This window comes from Pleurodeles waltl, chromosome 4_2 (assembly GCF_031143425.1).
Source record: "Pleurodeles waltl isolate 20211129_DDA chromosome 4_2, aPleWal1.hap1.20221129, whole genome shotgun sequence".
In the NCBI taxonomy this organism is placed as follows: domain Eukaryota; kingdom Metazoa; phylum Chordata; class Amphibia; order Caudata; family Salamandridae; genus Pleurodeles; species Pleurodeles waltl.
The window spans coordinates 949,798,306-949,814,948 of NC_090443.1; the positions used below are offsets into that span (position 1 = coordinate 949,798,306).

Genomic DNA, 16,643 nt, shown 5'->3' on the forward strand with positions numbered 1-16,643 from the left:
TCCAAGGTGAAAGGTGGCCGATTTGGCTAGAAAATTAATATGGGGGCTCATGGAGAAGTTGCGATCAATCATGAAACCTAGTGATTTCACTGTAGAATTGGCCAGAGGAATGCAGCCAATCATAGACAGCTGGGTGATACAGAGCTAGTTTAATGACGATGTTGCCTGTTTTTGGATACCTACATAAATTCTGTTTTTTGGATATTTAGTTGTGGACAGTGAGAGTCCATCCTATTGTGAAATTAAGAGGTCCTTGATCAGTGTCGTTTATAGATATAACTGCGTGTTAGCGGCTTATTGATGTATCTTTACACTCGAGTTGTTGAGCAACTCATTTACACGTCTGATGTATAAGTTGAGTAGGAGAGAGTATTGATCCTTGTGGAACTTTTTTGGATGTGGAACCATGTATACCTATTTTTATTACCTGTGATCTGCCTTTCAGTAATGTCTTAAACCAGCTGAGTATCTTATCGCTGACATCTATTCATAGTTCACTGGTTTTATAGGTGGATTGTGGTCTACCATGTCTAATCCTGCTGAGAGGTCTTGGAGCACAGAGGCAGATTAAACCTTCTTTTAGGATTCATAGAGCTTCCTCCATTAGTTTCAGTGTGGCTGTTTCCGTACTATGTCCTCCTTTAAAGCCTTATTTGGAAGATGCCAGTAGAGAGTTATCCTTTAGGAAGTTGTTTAGTTGTACATGTAAAGTATATAGATGAATATAGATTTCAGGATATAGTTATTGTTAATATAGTGAATTGAAATATATTTTAAAGGCTAGGGTTTTGCAGGATGCCATTACATGTTATCTTGAATGTATTCAATTAAAACATAATTCAACAATAATTATGGTTATGGATAGTAATATTAAAAATAAATCACCTAAGATGCAAAATATTAAAAATAGTTAATAAAATAAGAAACAACAAAATTGGAGATAGGCAACATTTGTAATCATTTTCATTTAGTTTCTGGTTAGGGTAATGGATAATACGTTAGGTTAATTTACTTAGTATAAATTTAAATGTAATTCTAGAGTTAGGGCTAGCATTGAGATTACTGTAAGTGTTTTTTTTTTTTTTTTTTTTAAATCTTTTTTTTTTATTTGAAATACTTGGGTTAATAGAGACATTAGTCTTGTTGTTAATATTCTCTATTACCCAATTACTTAAATTAGTTTAATTCAGTTTAGCATTGTATTTCTTCTTGGAACTAGACAACCTAATTTAGTTAACTTGTTAATAAAAAATAAACTTGTAAATAAATTTAGGGTTAGAATTTATGACATTTAATTGCTAACACTATTAAAAAGAATACAAAAATGGGGGTAGCATTACAGTAACGTTTTGGTTTAGGGATGGAGCAAAGTTAAGGTAGGGCGAATTGAAGAGCACCTAGTCAAGGTCCTTTCAATATTATGGATAGGTCAGATAAGTAAATATAACATGAAGTAAAAGTATTGGAAAGTAAAGGTTGAGGTAAGGATTTGCAAAGATGAAAAGCCTGTGCACTGTGGTCAGATTTGTGACTTGCTTGTTGAGTGCTCACAGCATGAAGGCTGGGAAAATGCGTACAGGCATAAGTCTACGGCAACATTTTTTGTAAGACTTATTTTATACCTAATTTAGTGTTTTAAGTCCTACACATGTTTTTATATTAAATTAGACACTTAAACTAAAATCATCTCCTTCACTGAATAACTTTGTCGTTCCCATAGATAAATGTGTGTTGTAATTTGATCCAAGATTGAATTACAAATATCAGCTTAATGTGGACCCATTGTGTTGGTTTTGCAAGACATGGGAATCCTAATCCTACTATTTCAGTTAAAAAGGGTGCTTGTTCAGGCTGGCTTGCCCAAGGGGGGCCCTTGTCATCTGGCAGAAGTCTTATCCCTCCCATATTACTCTATTCACATCAACCCAAATATCCCACCGATATTGGACAGACCTTTCTTTATAGCTAACCACATTTCAGTAGAGTTCCACAGTCCTTAGTTTAGCTAGAATCTGGCATCTTGTGCATCCACACCCATGGAAAGGTACATAAAGTTCCTTGATTTGATTAGTGAGACTGGTCACAACAATTTGTCACTGCACGTTCTCCAGACTACAGTGGACACTTTTATGGGAAGACATAAACTCACTTGATGAGGTTCATAGTAAAGGTTAGTTGTAACCCAAAGAAAAGAAGTTTCCATTCTTCTCTTGGACGCTTTTCAGGAGCATGTTGATACCACAGCCTCAGTACAAGCCTATGGATAGATGGGTGGATGGATGTGGGGCAACCCTCCTGGACTAAAACTAATCCAATTTGCATAATCAGCTGATTGGCAGCTTAACCAAATTCAGATCTTGTGATTTCATTGCCAAGTCTCTAGCACTGGTATCCTCTCCAGTTAGTTATATTGCCTAGTAACTATAAATGTATGCATGTTTTGTTTTCATTAAGTGTATAATGGCTTTATCATCTGCAGGAACTGCCAACTTTTCAAAAAGCACCCAGAGGTCGATGCTGGCAGTACATGGTTTCAGATTCCCACTGCCTGCATCTTTGGCTTTCCTCCTTCCCCGACTCTACTCCGCCTCACATCAGCTACTGGCAGAAGTGCAGAAACTGCTTGTCCTGGTTTATAAGGATTGTTGTCAAGGGGTGGACATCAGAAATGTGCCACAAAGAGAGTAGGCTATGATCAGTCCAACTTTTCATCAATGTAGAGTTGTTCTTTGTGGATGGACACCTTCCTGCAAGTGGAATATCAAAAGGATGCCACTGGGATCCTTACAGCAAGTTCCTCATTTGCTGTGCTAGCGCATTCTTCTGCTTGATAACATGGGAACATTCCTGCTCATCCTACTGGATGCTTTCATTCATTGCAGCAGTGCTGAGGATGGGCCAGACTATGTGCCCTTGGTTTCAAACGTGGCCCCAGTTTCACAAAGTCCACAGTCTTCATCTTGAATTTGTGGAGGGTTCTTTGTCTAATGGTCAGGTGGCGTTCCTGGTCCATTTCAGGATGCGAAGTGTATAGAGGCATCCCACTTTCATTGGGCTCCGTAGGCAGTCTTCAGTTGACGCTGGCCGCTGTCATGCAAAAAGCTCTGGGCGACCATTTTAAATGGGCTCAGGAAACCAAACATTTGTAGTGTTCCCTGAGACTCCATCAACCCTTCAATGTTATTCTTTCAAGCATGGGCACCACTATGTTTCTTCTTCAGATGCATGACCTCTTGTTCCCGTAGACTCACTCCTTTACCAACAAGCTCAAATTGAACGCTGTTACTCAAAGGGCCTTCCTGCGTGAACTGTTTGACAAATGTCCTTGATAAAGGCTTGACAGCACATTGGTTATGTTCTGTTAAAGAAATCGTCCCTCTGATCATAGATGACTCTGCTGTATGCATTCTATTCTTAGCTGCAAAATGTACGCAGCTTGGACTAAGAGCATTAGCTTCTTGGATAGGTTATTTGTCTCATCGGGTGGCCCCTCTTGTCAAAAGCTGCGCCCAAAGCATCAGTGGTACTTTTGGTGTTTTCCGAAATGCCTGCATGGCCTCACAATGCACATGTGGTGAAGGAAGCACCTATTGCTTTTCAGCGTCATGTATCCAAGACCATGAATTGCTTCTGTTGCATGCATTAACTCATATATTTCAGCTCAGTGATGTTTGCCACCCTCTTTCAAAATTTTGCATTTCAGAATTCCGACGAGACTGAATGAAAGGTGGTGGATCTTGTGAATGTTAGCATGCTCTAATTTAGATGTAGAATAAAATGTTAACAAGGACAAACTAAATCAGTAACAGTCCATGTCTAGATAGTTAAGAGGCCCAATCACTGCTTCAGTTTATGCAGCAGTGATTGTGGCTCCCATTTTCTTACTCATAAAGTGTGTGTTTGTGTGTTCATTCATATCTCTGGTTAATCCTCAGTGAGGCAGAAGTTTTGGATCACAGTAAAAATCCTTGTGAAGATTCCTTTGTTCCTGACACAGAGGGCAAAACGTATGTGATGTACATCCGAATGGATCAGGAGGCCGATTTCACCACCTGGACTCAGCTTGCAAAGGTACTTAGTCTGAACGTTGTTGGCCTTCTGCAGGCGAGTGGTATTGAGGGTGCAGGAGGGTCACCATTGCCCTAGAATTTGAAGCGGGTAGTATTAATTGCATCTGCAATTTAGCTGCTAGTTGCAAGCTGCGTAGACAGTCTTCTCGAAATGTGATTGCATTCTTAAATGTCAACACAAACTATTCTGAGAACTGGACAGAAATAATTTTAGTTGACTTTCTTTAAAATCCTCTGGCATTTTTGACTGCCATTTTAAATACCAAAAATAAAGGTCTTCAAAGCTGTCATACCACAAAACATATTTTAGCAAAAGGTTTCTTTGCCTATCTCATGAATATTATTGAGGCAGGGATTGTAACTCGCTGTGAAAAGTAGTGTACATACTTTGCGAATGAGAATGCTGCAATAGAGGCCTGTGAGGAACAGCAAACCTCTCTTCTCAACATTTCCATTCACAGTGTCCATATATTGCAACCAGTGGCCTCCTGAGGGGCACTGGTCACAATTTCATACATGTTTGCCCATTGTGAAGAACTTACCAGGCAAGGCATGCAATACCGTTGTGACTCCACTATCTGCACATCCTGTTGTCTGCAGCCTACACAAGCATGGAAGCTGTCAAATTTATGACTGCTTACGTTTTGTGACTGTCTGCCACCTGCCGTCGGCAGATGCTAACCATTCTAAGCTTTCTCATGGTAGAAATGGTTGCAAAGGATTTGTGCATGCCATCTCAAAAAACAAAGGGTAAGAATTTCCATTGTGACTTGCAAGGCTTTAGAACACTTGAATTGTGGTTTGTAATGTCTATTCAAAAGTCGCACCCGTTTTTTTGTGCATTACGAATTGTCTGCATTTACAAAGCCAGTTGCTCTGAATTTGCACATGTAAAGTCTGTTATATGTCAGAACCCTATTGCATAGAGCAATAAATGCCTTTTCTACAATAGGGAGAATGAGAATCCATATACAGCTCCTTAATTTAACCTCCTATTTGGAACACTCTGTATTGTGTCATCAGTCACTGGTGAAGCGTAGGGATGTCAAGATCTCAAACTCAATATAAAGTCAATATTTTAATTATTGTGTGTTGCTGTTTCTCAGTGTCTCCACATCTGGGACCTGGATGTCCGAGGAAATCACAGAGGATTGTGGCGCCTTTTCAGAAAGAAAAATCGCTTCCTTGTTATTGGAGTTCCTGCGTCACCTTACTCGTGAGTACACTGATGAGCAGTTGACCTAAGTAGTTTGCCAAGTTTATAGGTTCTGCATTGAGTTTCTTCGTACGTGGTAGTGTTTGAGATCCTGAACAGGTTAGAGGGAGACACTGAAAATCTTAGTTTTGTTTCTGATTACTTCTGAATATTAACAGAAAGCATGATCACTCAAACATTAAGCAAGCTCAGAAATCCTTGCCATCATCTAACATGGTTTGCTGCATCTTGTGGGCTTGATGGCAAAGGTGTGGAAGACAGTTTACGTGGAACTTTGTGTGCTTTTAAACTTTGCACTCTTTGTGAAAGTGTGAAGCTTCCAGAGTTTGGAAACAAAATGGCTGTCAGCAACCCTTCACAGTAGTAGGGTACTGTTGTATGCCACTTGAATTATTTTCGTGTTATTTTCTCACACTTAAGTGTTCACATTTAGCATTGAACTCCAAGACAGTTTTTTTGTTGTTTTTTTTAATGCAGATACAGTATGCTAGTTTCTCATTGTAAATGATCTGTTGTCTGTATGTGCCTAGTCCTCAATATGTAAAGGGTTGTTTTACTCTTGTCCCAGTGGTGCGATGTACATGGACGTTAGAATTGGGTTTCTGTACAGGATGGTACAGACTCTCCCCACACACAAACCAAAATGGAATACATTTTAGTCAGATCAATTACGGGCATCCAAGCAGTACCTGAGGAGTGAGAGTGCAGTGATCCTTGTGGTACAGGGCTCACAGAATTCCAAGTAATCTGTCTTTAGCCTGGCTTTCGCACAGTTTAAGGGAGACTAGAATCAATCACCTGCTTGATGCCCTCAACAGTCCTAGATTAATGCAAACAAGCCTGTTGAGTGGCTGAGGATCTTCAGTGGCAAGTACAACCTCACTAAAATAGAAGCTTCTCCCTCAATTAATGGGCTTAGTCCTTCCCATTGTGGATGGCCTCTGGAGGTGGGGTTTCTTCCAGGTTCTCCCTAACGCAGACGTTCAAAAGACTAAACCTGTTACTGTATCTTCTGTATTGGGAAAAGCAATTCGCCAAAGATCTTAGAACAGAGTGTCTCAAGGTTATGATAGAACTTGAAAGCAGAGGCTTAGCACCACAATTAGTAGAAGACAGTAGGCAGTGTTTCGAATTTTGTGCACTTGGCAATAATGTCCAAATTCATTTAGTATTCATATGTCGGTCCTAACACAATTTTTGAAAGTTAACCTTGTGGTTCTGTTGGATACTTCCAGCCACAGAGTTCACACCTTGCGAGTCCCCCCCCACCACCCCAGGCGCCAGACTGGGTCCAGGGATTTTCTCAGCATTGTTGCCACCAGCAGATGGTGTTGTGTGGCTCTGCATCAGCTTTGTCGTGCTCCAGAAGTGACTGTGAAGCCTTAAATATTCACCTCCCCTGTGCTCTGATGTCACTTCCTTTCTTTCTGCATTTTCAGACACCGATCCTGAGCTCACTCCTTCATTTTTTCCTTGTCCATTTGGCGTATTTTTGACAAATGTTTTTTCTTATTTTGCAAAGGATTATGTCCCCTCCAAAGACTACAGGGTTAGAGACCGGTAGGGACTTTTTCAGATGTCTGTGACTGATCCCCACCAGGTATGTCTCTGGTTCTCTGGTACCTAGGGTCTGCGTATGGCTCAGTCTTGCGTGGACTTGCCGGGTTGAATGCCAAGATGACCTGGGACCACACAGCCAGAACCACATCGCCAAACACTGTCGGATGACACATACTGGCTGGTCCTGATCAAAGTAGAAGATGCTGACCCAATTCTGTTCTCAAGGCCGTTTCCACAAAGGTCCTTTTCTTACTCCAAGTCATCGGGTAAGTCCATAAAAAATAAATTAAAAAAAAAAGAAGTCAAAGTGTGAGCCTGCCATTCTTGTCAGAAATCTTGAGACGTGAAACTGCTTTCCAGTCCTGGTCTCCTACCAAGGAACCCACTCCACAGCTCATAATGATGCATTCCGAATTCTTGAGTCCATTGACGTCACAAATAAAATAGCTATTTCCTGAGCAAGTAATTTTTTGTTTATGTGATTGAAGTGTATTTATCTGCTGTGGCTAACACAATTAAAACCCTAAAGGGAATACAGTGTTACTTCCTGTTGTCAGTGTAGTTGAGGCACACTGTGCAAAGAGGTGTATGTTTCGTCTAGCAGAAAATAGCTAACCTATAAATCAATCAGGCTTCTTTTAAGGTGGGTTGCCCAGCATATCTCCTCGGTTAAAATAAATAAATGAAATAGCTTTGTAGCTATTCTCTATCACAGCTCTGGCCCGCGTATGATAAGCAGTTTTGGGCTGAAGGCCACTTTTCTTGACAGCTCCCGGACTGAGGGTGGTTGTCACAGCAGACTGGTGTGACTTCAGGCTTTATAGTTCCATCTCGGAGCCTCTTCCGTTAATGATCACATACCCAAGCGTGATTGCAGATTTTATCTCTCTAGAGTCCCAGTCAGACTAAATAAGTAGGCCGATAAATGTTTCGCCTCGAATTACATGTAGATATTTTGCCTTTGTAACTAAAACAATTTAGGCATGGTGGCTGTCACTGTAAGCATCCATACTGACATAATAATGAAGTAACTATATCAACAATGAAGTGTTAGTCTAGGTAGGAGGTGGACATAATGCTAGCACCTTTGCACGTGTCAAAAGCTTCAAGATTTGTTAATAGCGAAAAATTTATCTGCAGCCAAACGCATGATGAGAATAGCAAAGGTCTCATGGTTCTTGTCTCAGTGTTTACGGGATCTCTACATACATATGCTTGAGTCACTGTATTGTTAAATTATAGTGCTGATGAAACATGGGACTGACTTTTTTATTTTTGTCTTTCAGGGTGAAGAAACCATCCTCTGTAACACCAATTTATATAGAACCACCTCCAAAGGAAGAGGTAGCCATAGCTGCCCCTGTGGGAGCGGCAGAGCAGACATGAGGCAGCGGCGGGACAGAATGTCCGTTTGCACTTCGAACTGAGCACGAAAAACACGATCTAATTAGTGTCATCTATGGGTACTATGTACTTCACGTCAGAAGTAAGGAACATCTGACACAAACATGACCAGCACTGCTGGCGTGCAAGGAATACTGGACTTGCCTGCCCTGATAATCAGATATCAGACTACTGAGGTTTGGAAGGATTTAGGCCACCAATTAGTATTTTTGTAAACAGAAGAATGTACTTTTTGTAACTCAAGGTGGACTGTTTGTTAACTTGTTGCTTTTCTGCTTCTGTTTTTCCCTAAACAAGGAGCCATTTTATGGTAACTCAACACTGCTTGACCTAGACAAATCTAAACAGGCACAGTGCAGAATATGGTACTCCGCGTTTCCTACTGAACATGTTTTTTGGCAGAATAAGTACATTTTTAGCAGAATATGTATTGAGAGGCAAGGTACCGGCTTGAAACTTATGTGTCCAAGAATTCCATGTACAGTAATGCAGCCATATCATCTTGTTGAGGCTTACAACACAAAGAATTGTCTAACATTTTGTTGACACATAAAAAAAAACTATGCTTTTTCTCCAAACTTGACATCAACTCAATAAGCCTTGATAATCTGAAGTAACCAGGATTCTTACTCCATGATACTTTGGGCCAGTATCATCTTGCACGTTTTCGTGTTTGCTCTCAAGCTGACCACTGTTAGGCATTTTATTAGTGTTATATATGTAGGTGCTGCTTTTGTCCCACAACTAAAATCCAATATTGTGATTGGTCGGATACCACTTGTGTCAAGTGAGTGATATTGTGCCCCTGATGAGGCCCACTAGAAAAAATCTTTGTTTTTTTATTGTTTTTGAAAACAAAGAGCTTTTCGTAGGTTATATACAAATTATATTGCTTTTAGAGACCGCTGTTGTCTAGCATAGGGCATCACATTTGGTTATGCTATCTGCTGCGTGTGCTCTCTCCTGGGGTGTCAAATAGTATTAACTGCTTCAAGTGACCATTTTTCATGGCACTGTTAATCAGCGTAGATTTAAACACACAGCAGTCACACTACAGTTTCTTTGACAATTTATTGATTAGTGTGCGGTACATTTGCGGATAATTCTTTGTTAACCCTGACATTCTTTTTATTTATTTCTTGGCAGCTTTTGTATTGATGATGATATGTTCAGGCTTCATTTTGTGAGTGTTATTTGCTGCTTCCCTCTGCAGCTTTGTCAGTAATTCCATAGGTAAGCATTACCTTCTAGTGTAATCGAATTTGTATTTTTGAGGGCACCTGGATGTAGACTTGTGTATGTTTCTTGAGTCTTTAAAGTGAACTCCTCTCCAGGCAGATTGTAAAGAATATTTTTTTTATTATGTCCATGCGAGTAACGGGGATGTCTTCCAGGGCATACACACTCGAAAGAGATCATACACTGGGCGTGAACTGCTTTTGTAGCCTATGTCAAGACCACTGCTTTTTTTTAATGGACCCTTCGACTTACACTCATCAAGCTGAAATGCAGACTCTGGCTGTACACGTGCCACTATTTTCCCCGCAAGCTCTATTTGTAATGTTTTCGTGGATTATAATTCTATATAAATCAACTTAACCGAAGCTATTCCTAGCTTTGGGCCTTTTAAAATAAATGTGTGCTACATTACTCATATCAGAGTAGATTAGTTGGAGGGCTAGTGCTTTGATCTGTAGGGCAAAGATTTTGTTCTGATATACTGGTTACCAGCAGTCTTTTGAGAACTGAGAGGCAGTGACGGTCAAGTTGAAAAATTGCTTAAAATATATTCTGTTTACTGCTGCCTGCAGAACTGGAGCTATTGATGCGAATGAGCATTGGTCATGTCTATGTGCTTCTTTTGTTGGGGTTGGGGTTGAAAGCTGCATGTTCTCACGTACTTCATTTTAGAAGTCTAATGAACAAAGCAAAAATGTTGACATGAAGAACAGAGCAATTCTTAATATTTGGTGGCTGTGTAAAATGAGCCCTTAGTGTTCCTCCTGTCCGTAATTTGCATTATATGGCTGTCACTAAGTTACATTTTGACAAGGCTATCAATAAGACCAACTCTGCAGATGATGGGGTTAAGTAAAGTTCATAGAGGCCTTACATTACAAACTCTCAGGAATATGTTCACCTAATATTAAGTAGTTCTAGCTGCTCATTTATGCAAGAGTTACATGATTGTGTTTCCTCTCATTGTTTACTGGCTGATCCGGGCTCAGTTCACAATTATAGTGGCCATGGTGGTCCATTCCATGGTTAAACTGCTTTAATGCCTGGGATTCTGAAATGAGAAAGAGAGGTTCTCTCTTCACCCAAAGCTCTGGTCAAATCCCTGTGGTCTGCTCTTGGTGTCCTGCATTACAAGCTTCTACAACTCACACTAGAAAATACACAAAAATGTCTACCAGTGTGTTAATCTAACAAGGAATTGTCAAGATTATCGGTGTGCTACTTTTTATTGGCCTAACAATTTAGAACTAAGATTGAATAGTCCATTAACTTAAGACTTTATAATCTGCTTGCAGATTATTTAGTGCATTTGTATGCACAAAAATTTTCTCAGTGCAAACTGAGGGGGTATACATCAACAAACTGAATATTCTGTATGTGACATGTTTTGCTCCACAAGCGTTAACAAGATTGTTCTTCTCCAGCTCATTCTTACTTGTCCTACTGCTTGGATACCAGCAAATCGAGAGGATGATACTAAGGGTCATGGAGCCTCTTTGATTGCCAGCAATCCCCAGGTTAGTGTGGAAATAGCCAAATCAGGTTAAAATAATCATATGAGAGAAACACTTGCGTCACAAGTCGAAATCCATTGAATATTGGCTATCTCCTGCCGTACACAAAATAAGAGTCTGTGGCGAGGTGCTGTCAAAGAATCAAGAATTGAGCATGCAGTAGGTGTGTGATGTCTCCTTACGCACTAGGCATATCCCCCACGGCCCTGTTATGAGATTATCCAAACCTAGAATAAGTGAATTCACTCCACATTTACATGATTACATCTTTCATAGAAAGTGGAAGTCATGCACAGCTCCACAACTCCTGGTCCTAGAAATTACAGCTTTTACAGACAATTGTTAACAGTAAAAGGAAAGACTTGGTGCTGCTGCCTTTCTACCTCCAATGTTTCTGAGTCTTTGCATTCTTTCCTTCATTAACACGGTATCTCAATAGGTCAGGTGCACATACAACACTAATTAAATTGTTGTAACTTTTGTAGAATTGTTTCTTAATTTAAAAAATCCACATCTCTTTAAGAAAAAGGGGTTTAGGTGAAATGTGTTCAACTGGAGATGGATGAGAGCATCTTGGTTTGTAACCAAAATGTATCAGCTAGGTTTTAAAGAATTGGTTAGGATTAGTCACTTTTTATCCACCCCGCTTTTGGACTTGTTCCCTTTGGGTTCTCTGCCAGTCCTTACATGTGGACTTAGTTTCTCTCCTACTGCACCCTCCATGTGTATACTTATTGGAGGAAGGGAATTAGAAACTATCACAACCTGGCAGCAATGGATATTGTTGTATGTCTGCATGGCACATGTATGAGCACTGGCTACGAGGGAGAACAAGTTGCTAACTGCTAGTTACAAGATCTATCACGAAAAGTCTTATAGACTGTGTCTACTGGTAAAGTGTGGCATATTGTATATTGCTACTATTACTGTCGGTAATCACATTACTCCGAGCACTTCCTCATGCTTTCCTTACTTACTGTAAGAGGTAGTCTTGCCTCCAGAGCCAGCCTGTTGCCAAGCCATATACAAAATTAAGAGATGACTCCCCAGACTCCAGTCCGTACCAAGCCTCCGTAATGGAGAATGGGAGGAAGGGAAGGAGGGATGTAAGTGAGGAAAGCGAGGGTAAGGACCCAAAGTAATGCAACTACTAAAAGTAATGGAAGCGTTAATCATTGTCCCCTTGCTATCCTTCCTAACTACATGAGATCTGCAAAGGAAACAACCAGGACTATTATATTGTGTATGCTTTATCAAATAACGTTTACTCAAATATACACGATTTTGCCCTGATAACCTCTATGAAGTACGCCTGAGAGGCAAAAACCCCCCTGATGTATATGCCATTGCAATAAGAGACCTACATTAAGGAAGACTCAGCCAGTTTACAACACTTTAGTGCAGGCTTAAAATGTACTAATAATGACTCGCTGTCTAAAGGATGCTACTCTTTCAAGGTATGTTTGGAGAGTCCTCCTAATATACAAATTATGTAGCTGCTCCTCCTCTTTAGACACTGTAGAAGGAAAAAATGGGGAAGAATAACTTCTTCGTCTCCATGAAAAGTTGAATTCACCTTTGGATGGAAAGAAGGAAGAGAGCTCAAGAGAACGCTATCCTCAAAGTTCCTACAAACAGGATGCATATAAGAAACAGCAGCTTACGTCCTCAATCTCCTAGTCGATGTAATGGCAACTAAAAAGAAAGTTTTCAAACTCACTCTTTGCATATCAATCTGATCTGGATGGTCAATTGATGAAGATTTTAATGCCTCCAGAACCAACAATAAATCCCAAGAAGGACATTGGTGTGGAGGGTCAGGATAGAGATTTGGCAACTCCTTAAAAAACCTGGTAATTAATACATTTGGATCCAGGACATTACCCCCCAAGAAGCTGTAAAATCATGAATAGCAGCCCAGTGTATCTTTAAGGTAGAAATGTGTAACCCCAAAGAAACCTCATCATGTAAAAATGACATAACCTTTAAGAATTCTGCTGTGGGTGGAGAGAGAAACCAACGTGAGTGGGCCAATGTCGGTGCAATCAAAGCACTGTAACCTTCTCCCTCATGACTCAGAAGAAACCTCAATAATATAGAGAAAGGGGGGAAAAGCATATGGTTGACTAGAAGGCTAAGGTATCCATCGCCCCAGTCTCATCCTTCTTCGTCCTGTAGCAGACTATGTTCACCAGAGCGTTCAAGAGGGTTGCAAAAAAGATCTTCTATCGGCAAACCCCACCTTCTGACAACCTGGAGGAACACGGAGGCTGAAAGTAGTAGTGAGCTGGCAGTGGAGTGCTGCTGCTCATTGAGTCTGCCGCTTTGTTCAGTGACCCCGCAATGTGGATTGCAGAAAAAGGATATTTTTTCTAAACACTGAAATCTTCACCAGAGATAAACGGTCCCCTGCACCGGGCTCCCCACTACCCCCCGTGTTTGAGATGAGCTTTTGTAGTTGGATTCTGCCCTCACCAGAATCACCTTGCCTAATACCTGTGAAGTAAACGCCCTTCAAAGCCAGCCAAATGGCTTCTAACTCCGTCCAGTTTGAGGACCTCATGGTCTGAGGAAGTGACCCTAACTTCCTGCTCTGATGATGATCCCTTCAAGCCCAGCATCCTGAAAGACTGGCATCTGTCATAGTGATTAAGGGAGACTGTTGGAAAGCGGAATCCCCTTCAGGAGGTTTGCTGGAATAGTGTGGTAGTGTCATTTACCAATGGAAATACTTGCATGGCAGATGCAACCTTCCATCCTTGCGTGGTCGGTAGAGCAAGTGCCTTCAAATAGTGTAACTGTAACATCTGTTATTTACAACAGGAAACAGCGAGCATGCAGAATAAATCTCTTTACTAAATACAAGCTATAAGTTATTTCCGTGAATATAAACAAATCATGTGATTTGTCTCTGCCTCAATATCTTACTTCTAATTTACAAGCTGTCAATGTAATATCCTAATCCACTACAATAAGCCCGTAATTTTTGTCTTTGTTCGAAGCCGTGGCCTATTGGTGATTGGGTGTCGAACTACTTGACACTTAACCCCAGTTTCCTCCGTTACCCAAATCGCGTCATTCTGGGGTAACTGCTTTGATTAATTTACCACCATTACCTTATCTGTGAGCGATGTAAGTACTTATCAAAATCTCCAGAAGTTAGTTCTGTGTCAGGATAGGACGTTTACATTGGTTAGTTAGATTGACTAGTGGAAATTCTATGCTAGATTGCGATGGTTGTCTGCTAGTTTTATACAATAGGTTAAAAATCTACTGCAAAGTAGTTTGACAGAACAGTATTCATATTTTATCCTACACCAACCAAACGTGTTACATGGCTATGATTTCACACTACGTGCCTTCCCTGCTTGAAAGCAGCTCTCCCTATTCTGCGGAGTAGGGTCCATGTATCTGTCCTGCCTCTAATGCTCACTATCTCTTTCGGTATCTCTTCCTGTCTTTAGGTCTTTGTATCTGTATTTTGCTTGCTTTGACTTAATCTGATTCTCCCTCATTATCTCTCTCTTTTACTCAATATCCGTCTTTGTTTTTCTGCAGCTCTGTCTACCCCTCTCTCTGCCTTTCAGTTTCAGTCTCTGGTTATTGATCCAGTTCTCCATCTGTCCCACCTGGAGCCCTGCTCCTATGTCTAAACCTTATTTTATGCTCAATTTACATATTAAACTTGTTGCGATCTGAACAAATGATTCATAGTTTCTTTTTCGGGAGATACAAGGATAACTTGCTTCAATTTTTATTATCTGTTAAGACAGTGATTTGCTGACACGGCTGAAAACTGGAGTGAGTACAGTACTCACAAGTGTATCATGTGTATCATTTTGAGTTTCTTTAAATTTAATAAATGTATCAGTGTTATAGTCCAGAGACATTTCATAAATGTTTAAGAAAAGCGATCACTGGTGTAAATTATCGCAAGTGGAATTAGGATATTTTAGTAACATGTATGTATCACATGAACCATCTCTTTATCTTAGAAGATTGCGAGAAGGATAGTCGGCTGTAGACATCCAACACTGGATTTTAAAAAATGCACCCTCACTTTAGACTCAATATATGAAAAGGAAATCGGAGCTGAAAAAATTGACGTCTATTTTTCAGCATCCCCTTCTGTTTCCTGATATGTACCTGCAAATGTGTATTTTGTTTAATTTAATTGTGACTGTTCTAGTCTGCTTTTTCTACAGCATTGCAGATGCATCAGCAGTGAATGAGGCTGGTCGTTATGTTTAATATTTATGTATTGGTGTTTGGATGTGAACATGTGTGTGCGTGTGGTCACAGTTAATATGAAATATGTGAAACAAGCTAAAGAGTATTTTGAACTTCATTTGTAAATATTTTGTATTTCGTTGGTTTTCACCTCTTCTCCCATTTTGTATGAGGATTTTTAAAAGTGTTCCTGTCCATATTGCCCCGTTGGTTTTTAGCAAAACCAGCGACTGCATATTTGAAGTCACAAGAGACCGAAATCTCCGCTAATTCATTCACGTTGTTCAAGAACAATGTATAGTTGGTTCATCTCTTGTTTGATTGGCACTGGCGTCATTTGCACCCATTATCCTCTGCCTCCTTCCTTCCTTCCTTGACTTTGCTGAAGCCAGACAAAAAAGTTTTAACACCCTTAAGAATTTATTTTAGCTTTTATAGTGAATTTTATCATCTGATTGCCATATTGGACTAAGAAGAGGAAAGCAATCTGTTTGTTTTTACAATAATTTAAAAGGTTTTATATGCTTGAAAGCAATGTGAAGTGCTAGTAAGATTGTGGATGAATCAGTGTGGCAAAATGATTCCGAAATTTACTGTGCATAGTACGGGCTATTGAGCAGATTATTTATCCATGCAAATGTACTTTGGAATTTATTTTAATAAGGATTTGGCGAAGTATCAGGAACACTAAATTTACTGTAAAACAAGCGATCAAACTTTGTCTGAACTATACCATTATATTGTACCACTTAGGCTAAAAAGTGCAATGTATGGTTTTTGTTACGTTTTTCTTTAGAATGAGAGAGGAATATCCGAGTACACTTTCAGTCGACATTGTCAATAAAAACTTTGTAAAATGTTATGTTTCCATTGGTTGTGTTTGTGTGGCACTAGTATGTTGAGTATAGTCTGTTTTCTGTTCCAAACGTGCATTATGAATAACATTTTGAAGTCCATCAACTTTAACAGAAGTCAGGGAAAAATTACAGGTACTCCAGAATAAGCATTCAGTGTCATTCATTTTGCTCTTTGTTTATTGAGTAGATGTTTGCAAGCTTGAATATTGCTTGGAAGAGAGCTCACTGGGATTACTTATTTAAAACATATAAGGAAAGCTCTCCCTAAAACTGGTGTTGCCGCACAGATTTTATTGTAAGTGTGGGTCTGGAAACTTACACTGCTGCCACCTGTCATGTAACTGTTCTTGGTGTTAAGGACCCTCAGCTGTGTACTGTTTAAAAAAAAAAAAAACTACAAAAATTTACAATTTCATGGGTGAAGTCCAGGCTGCAGGGGATTTCATCAAGTAAAAGAGGTGGGATAGAGTGAGATGCACACACAATTGTAGGTTGAAGGAGCCAAAGCAATGGATCACTTCAAAGGCAACGAGCAGAGGGTGGCAAGTGGATG

The 16,643-nt window shown here is 40.0% G+C and overlaps 1 protein-coding gene across 1 annotated transcript in view; it reads left to right on the top strand.

The window, feature by feature from the left end:
* The window catches only part of POMGNT1 (protein O-linked mannose N-acetylglucosaminyltransferase 1 (beta 1,2-)), a 217,391-nt gene extending 208,590 nt beyond the window's left edge, over positions 1-8,801 (top strand). The window contains exons 19-21 of the mRNA XM_069232761.1: positions 3,936-4,071; positions 5,177-5,286; positions 8,133-8,801. Of these exons, the coding sequence (XP_069088862.1) occupies positions 3,936-4,071; positions 5,177-5,286; positions 8,133-8,232 (346 nt within the window). The 3' untranslated portion in view covers positions 8,233-8,801. The remainder of the gene's footprint in view (positions 1-3,935; positions 4,072-5,176; positions 5,287-8,132) is intronic.
* Positions 8,802-16,643: the final 7,842 nt, after the last annotated feature.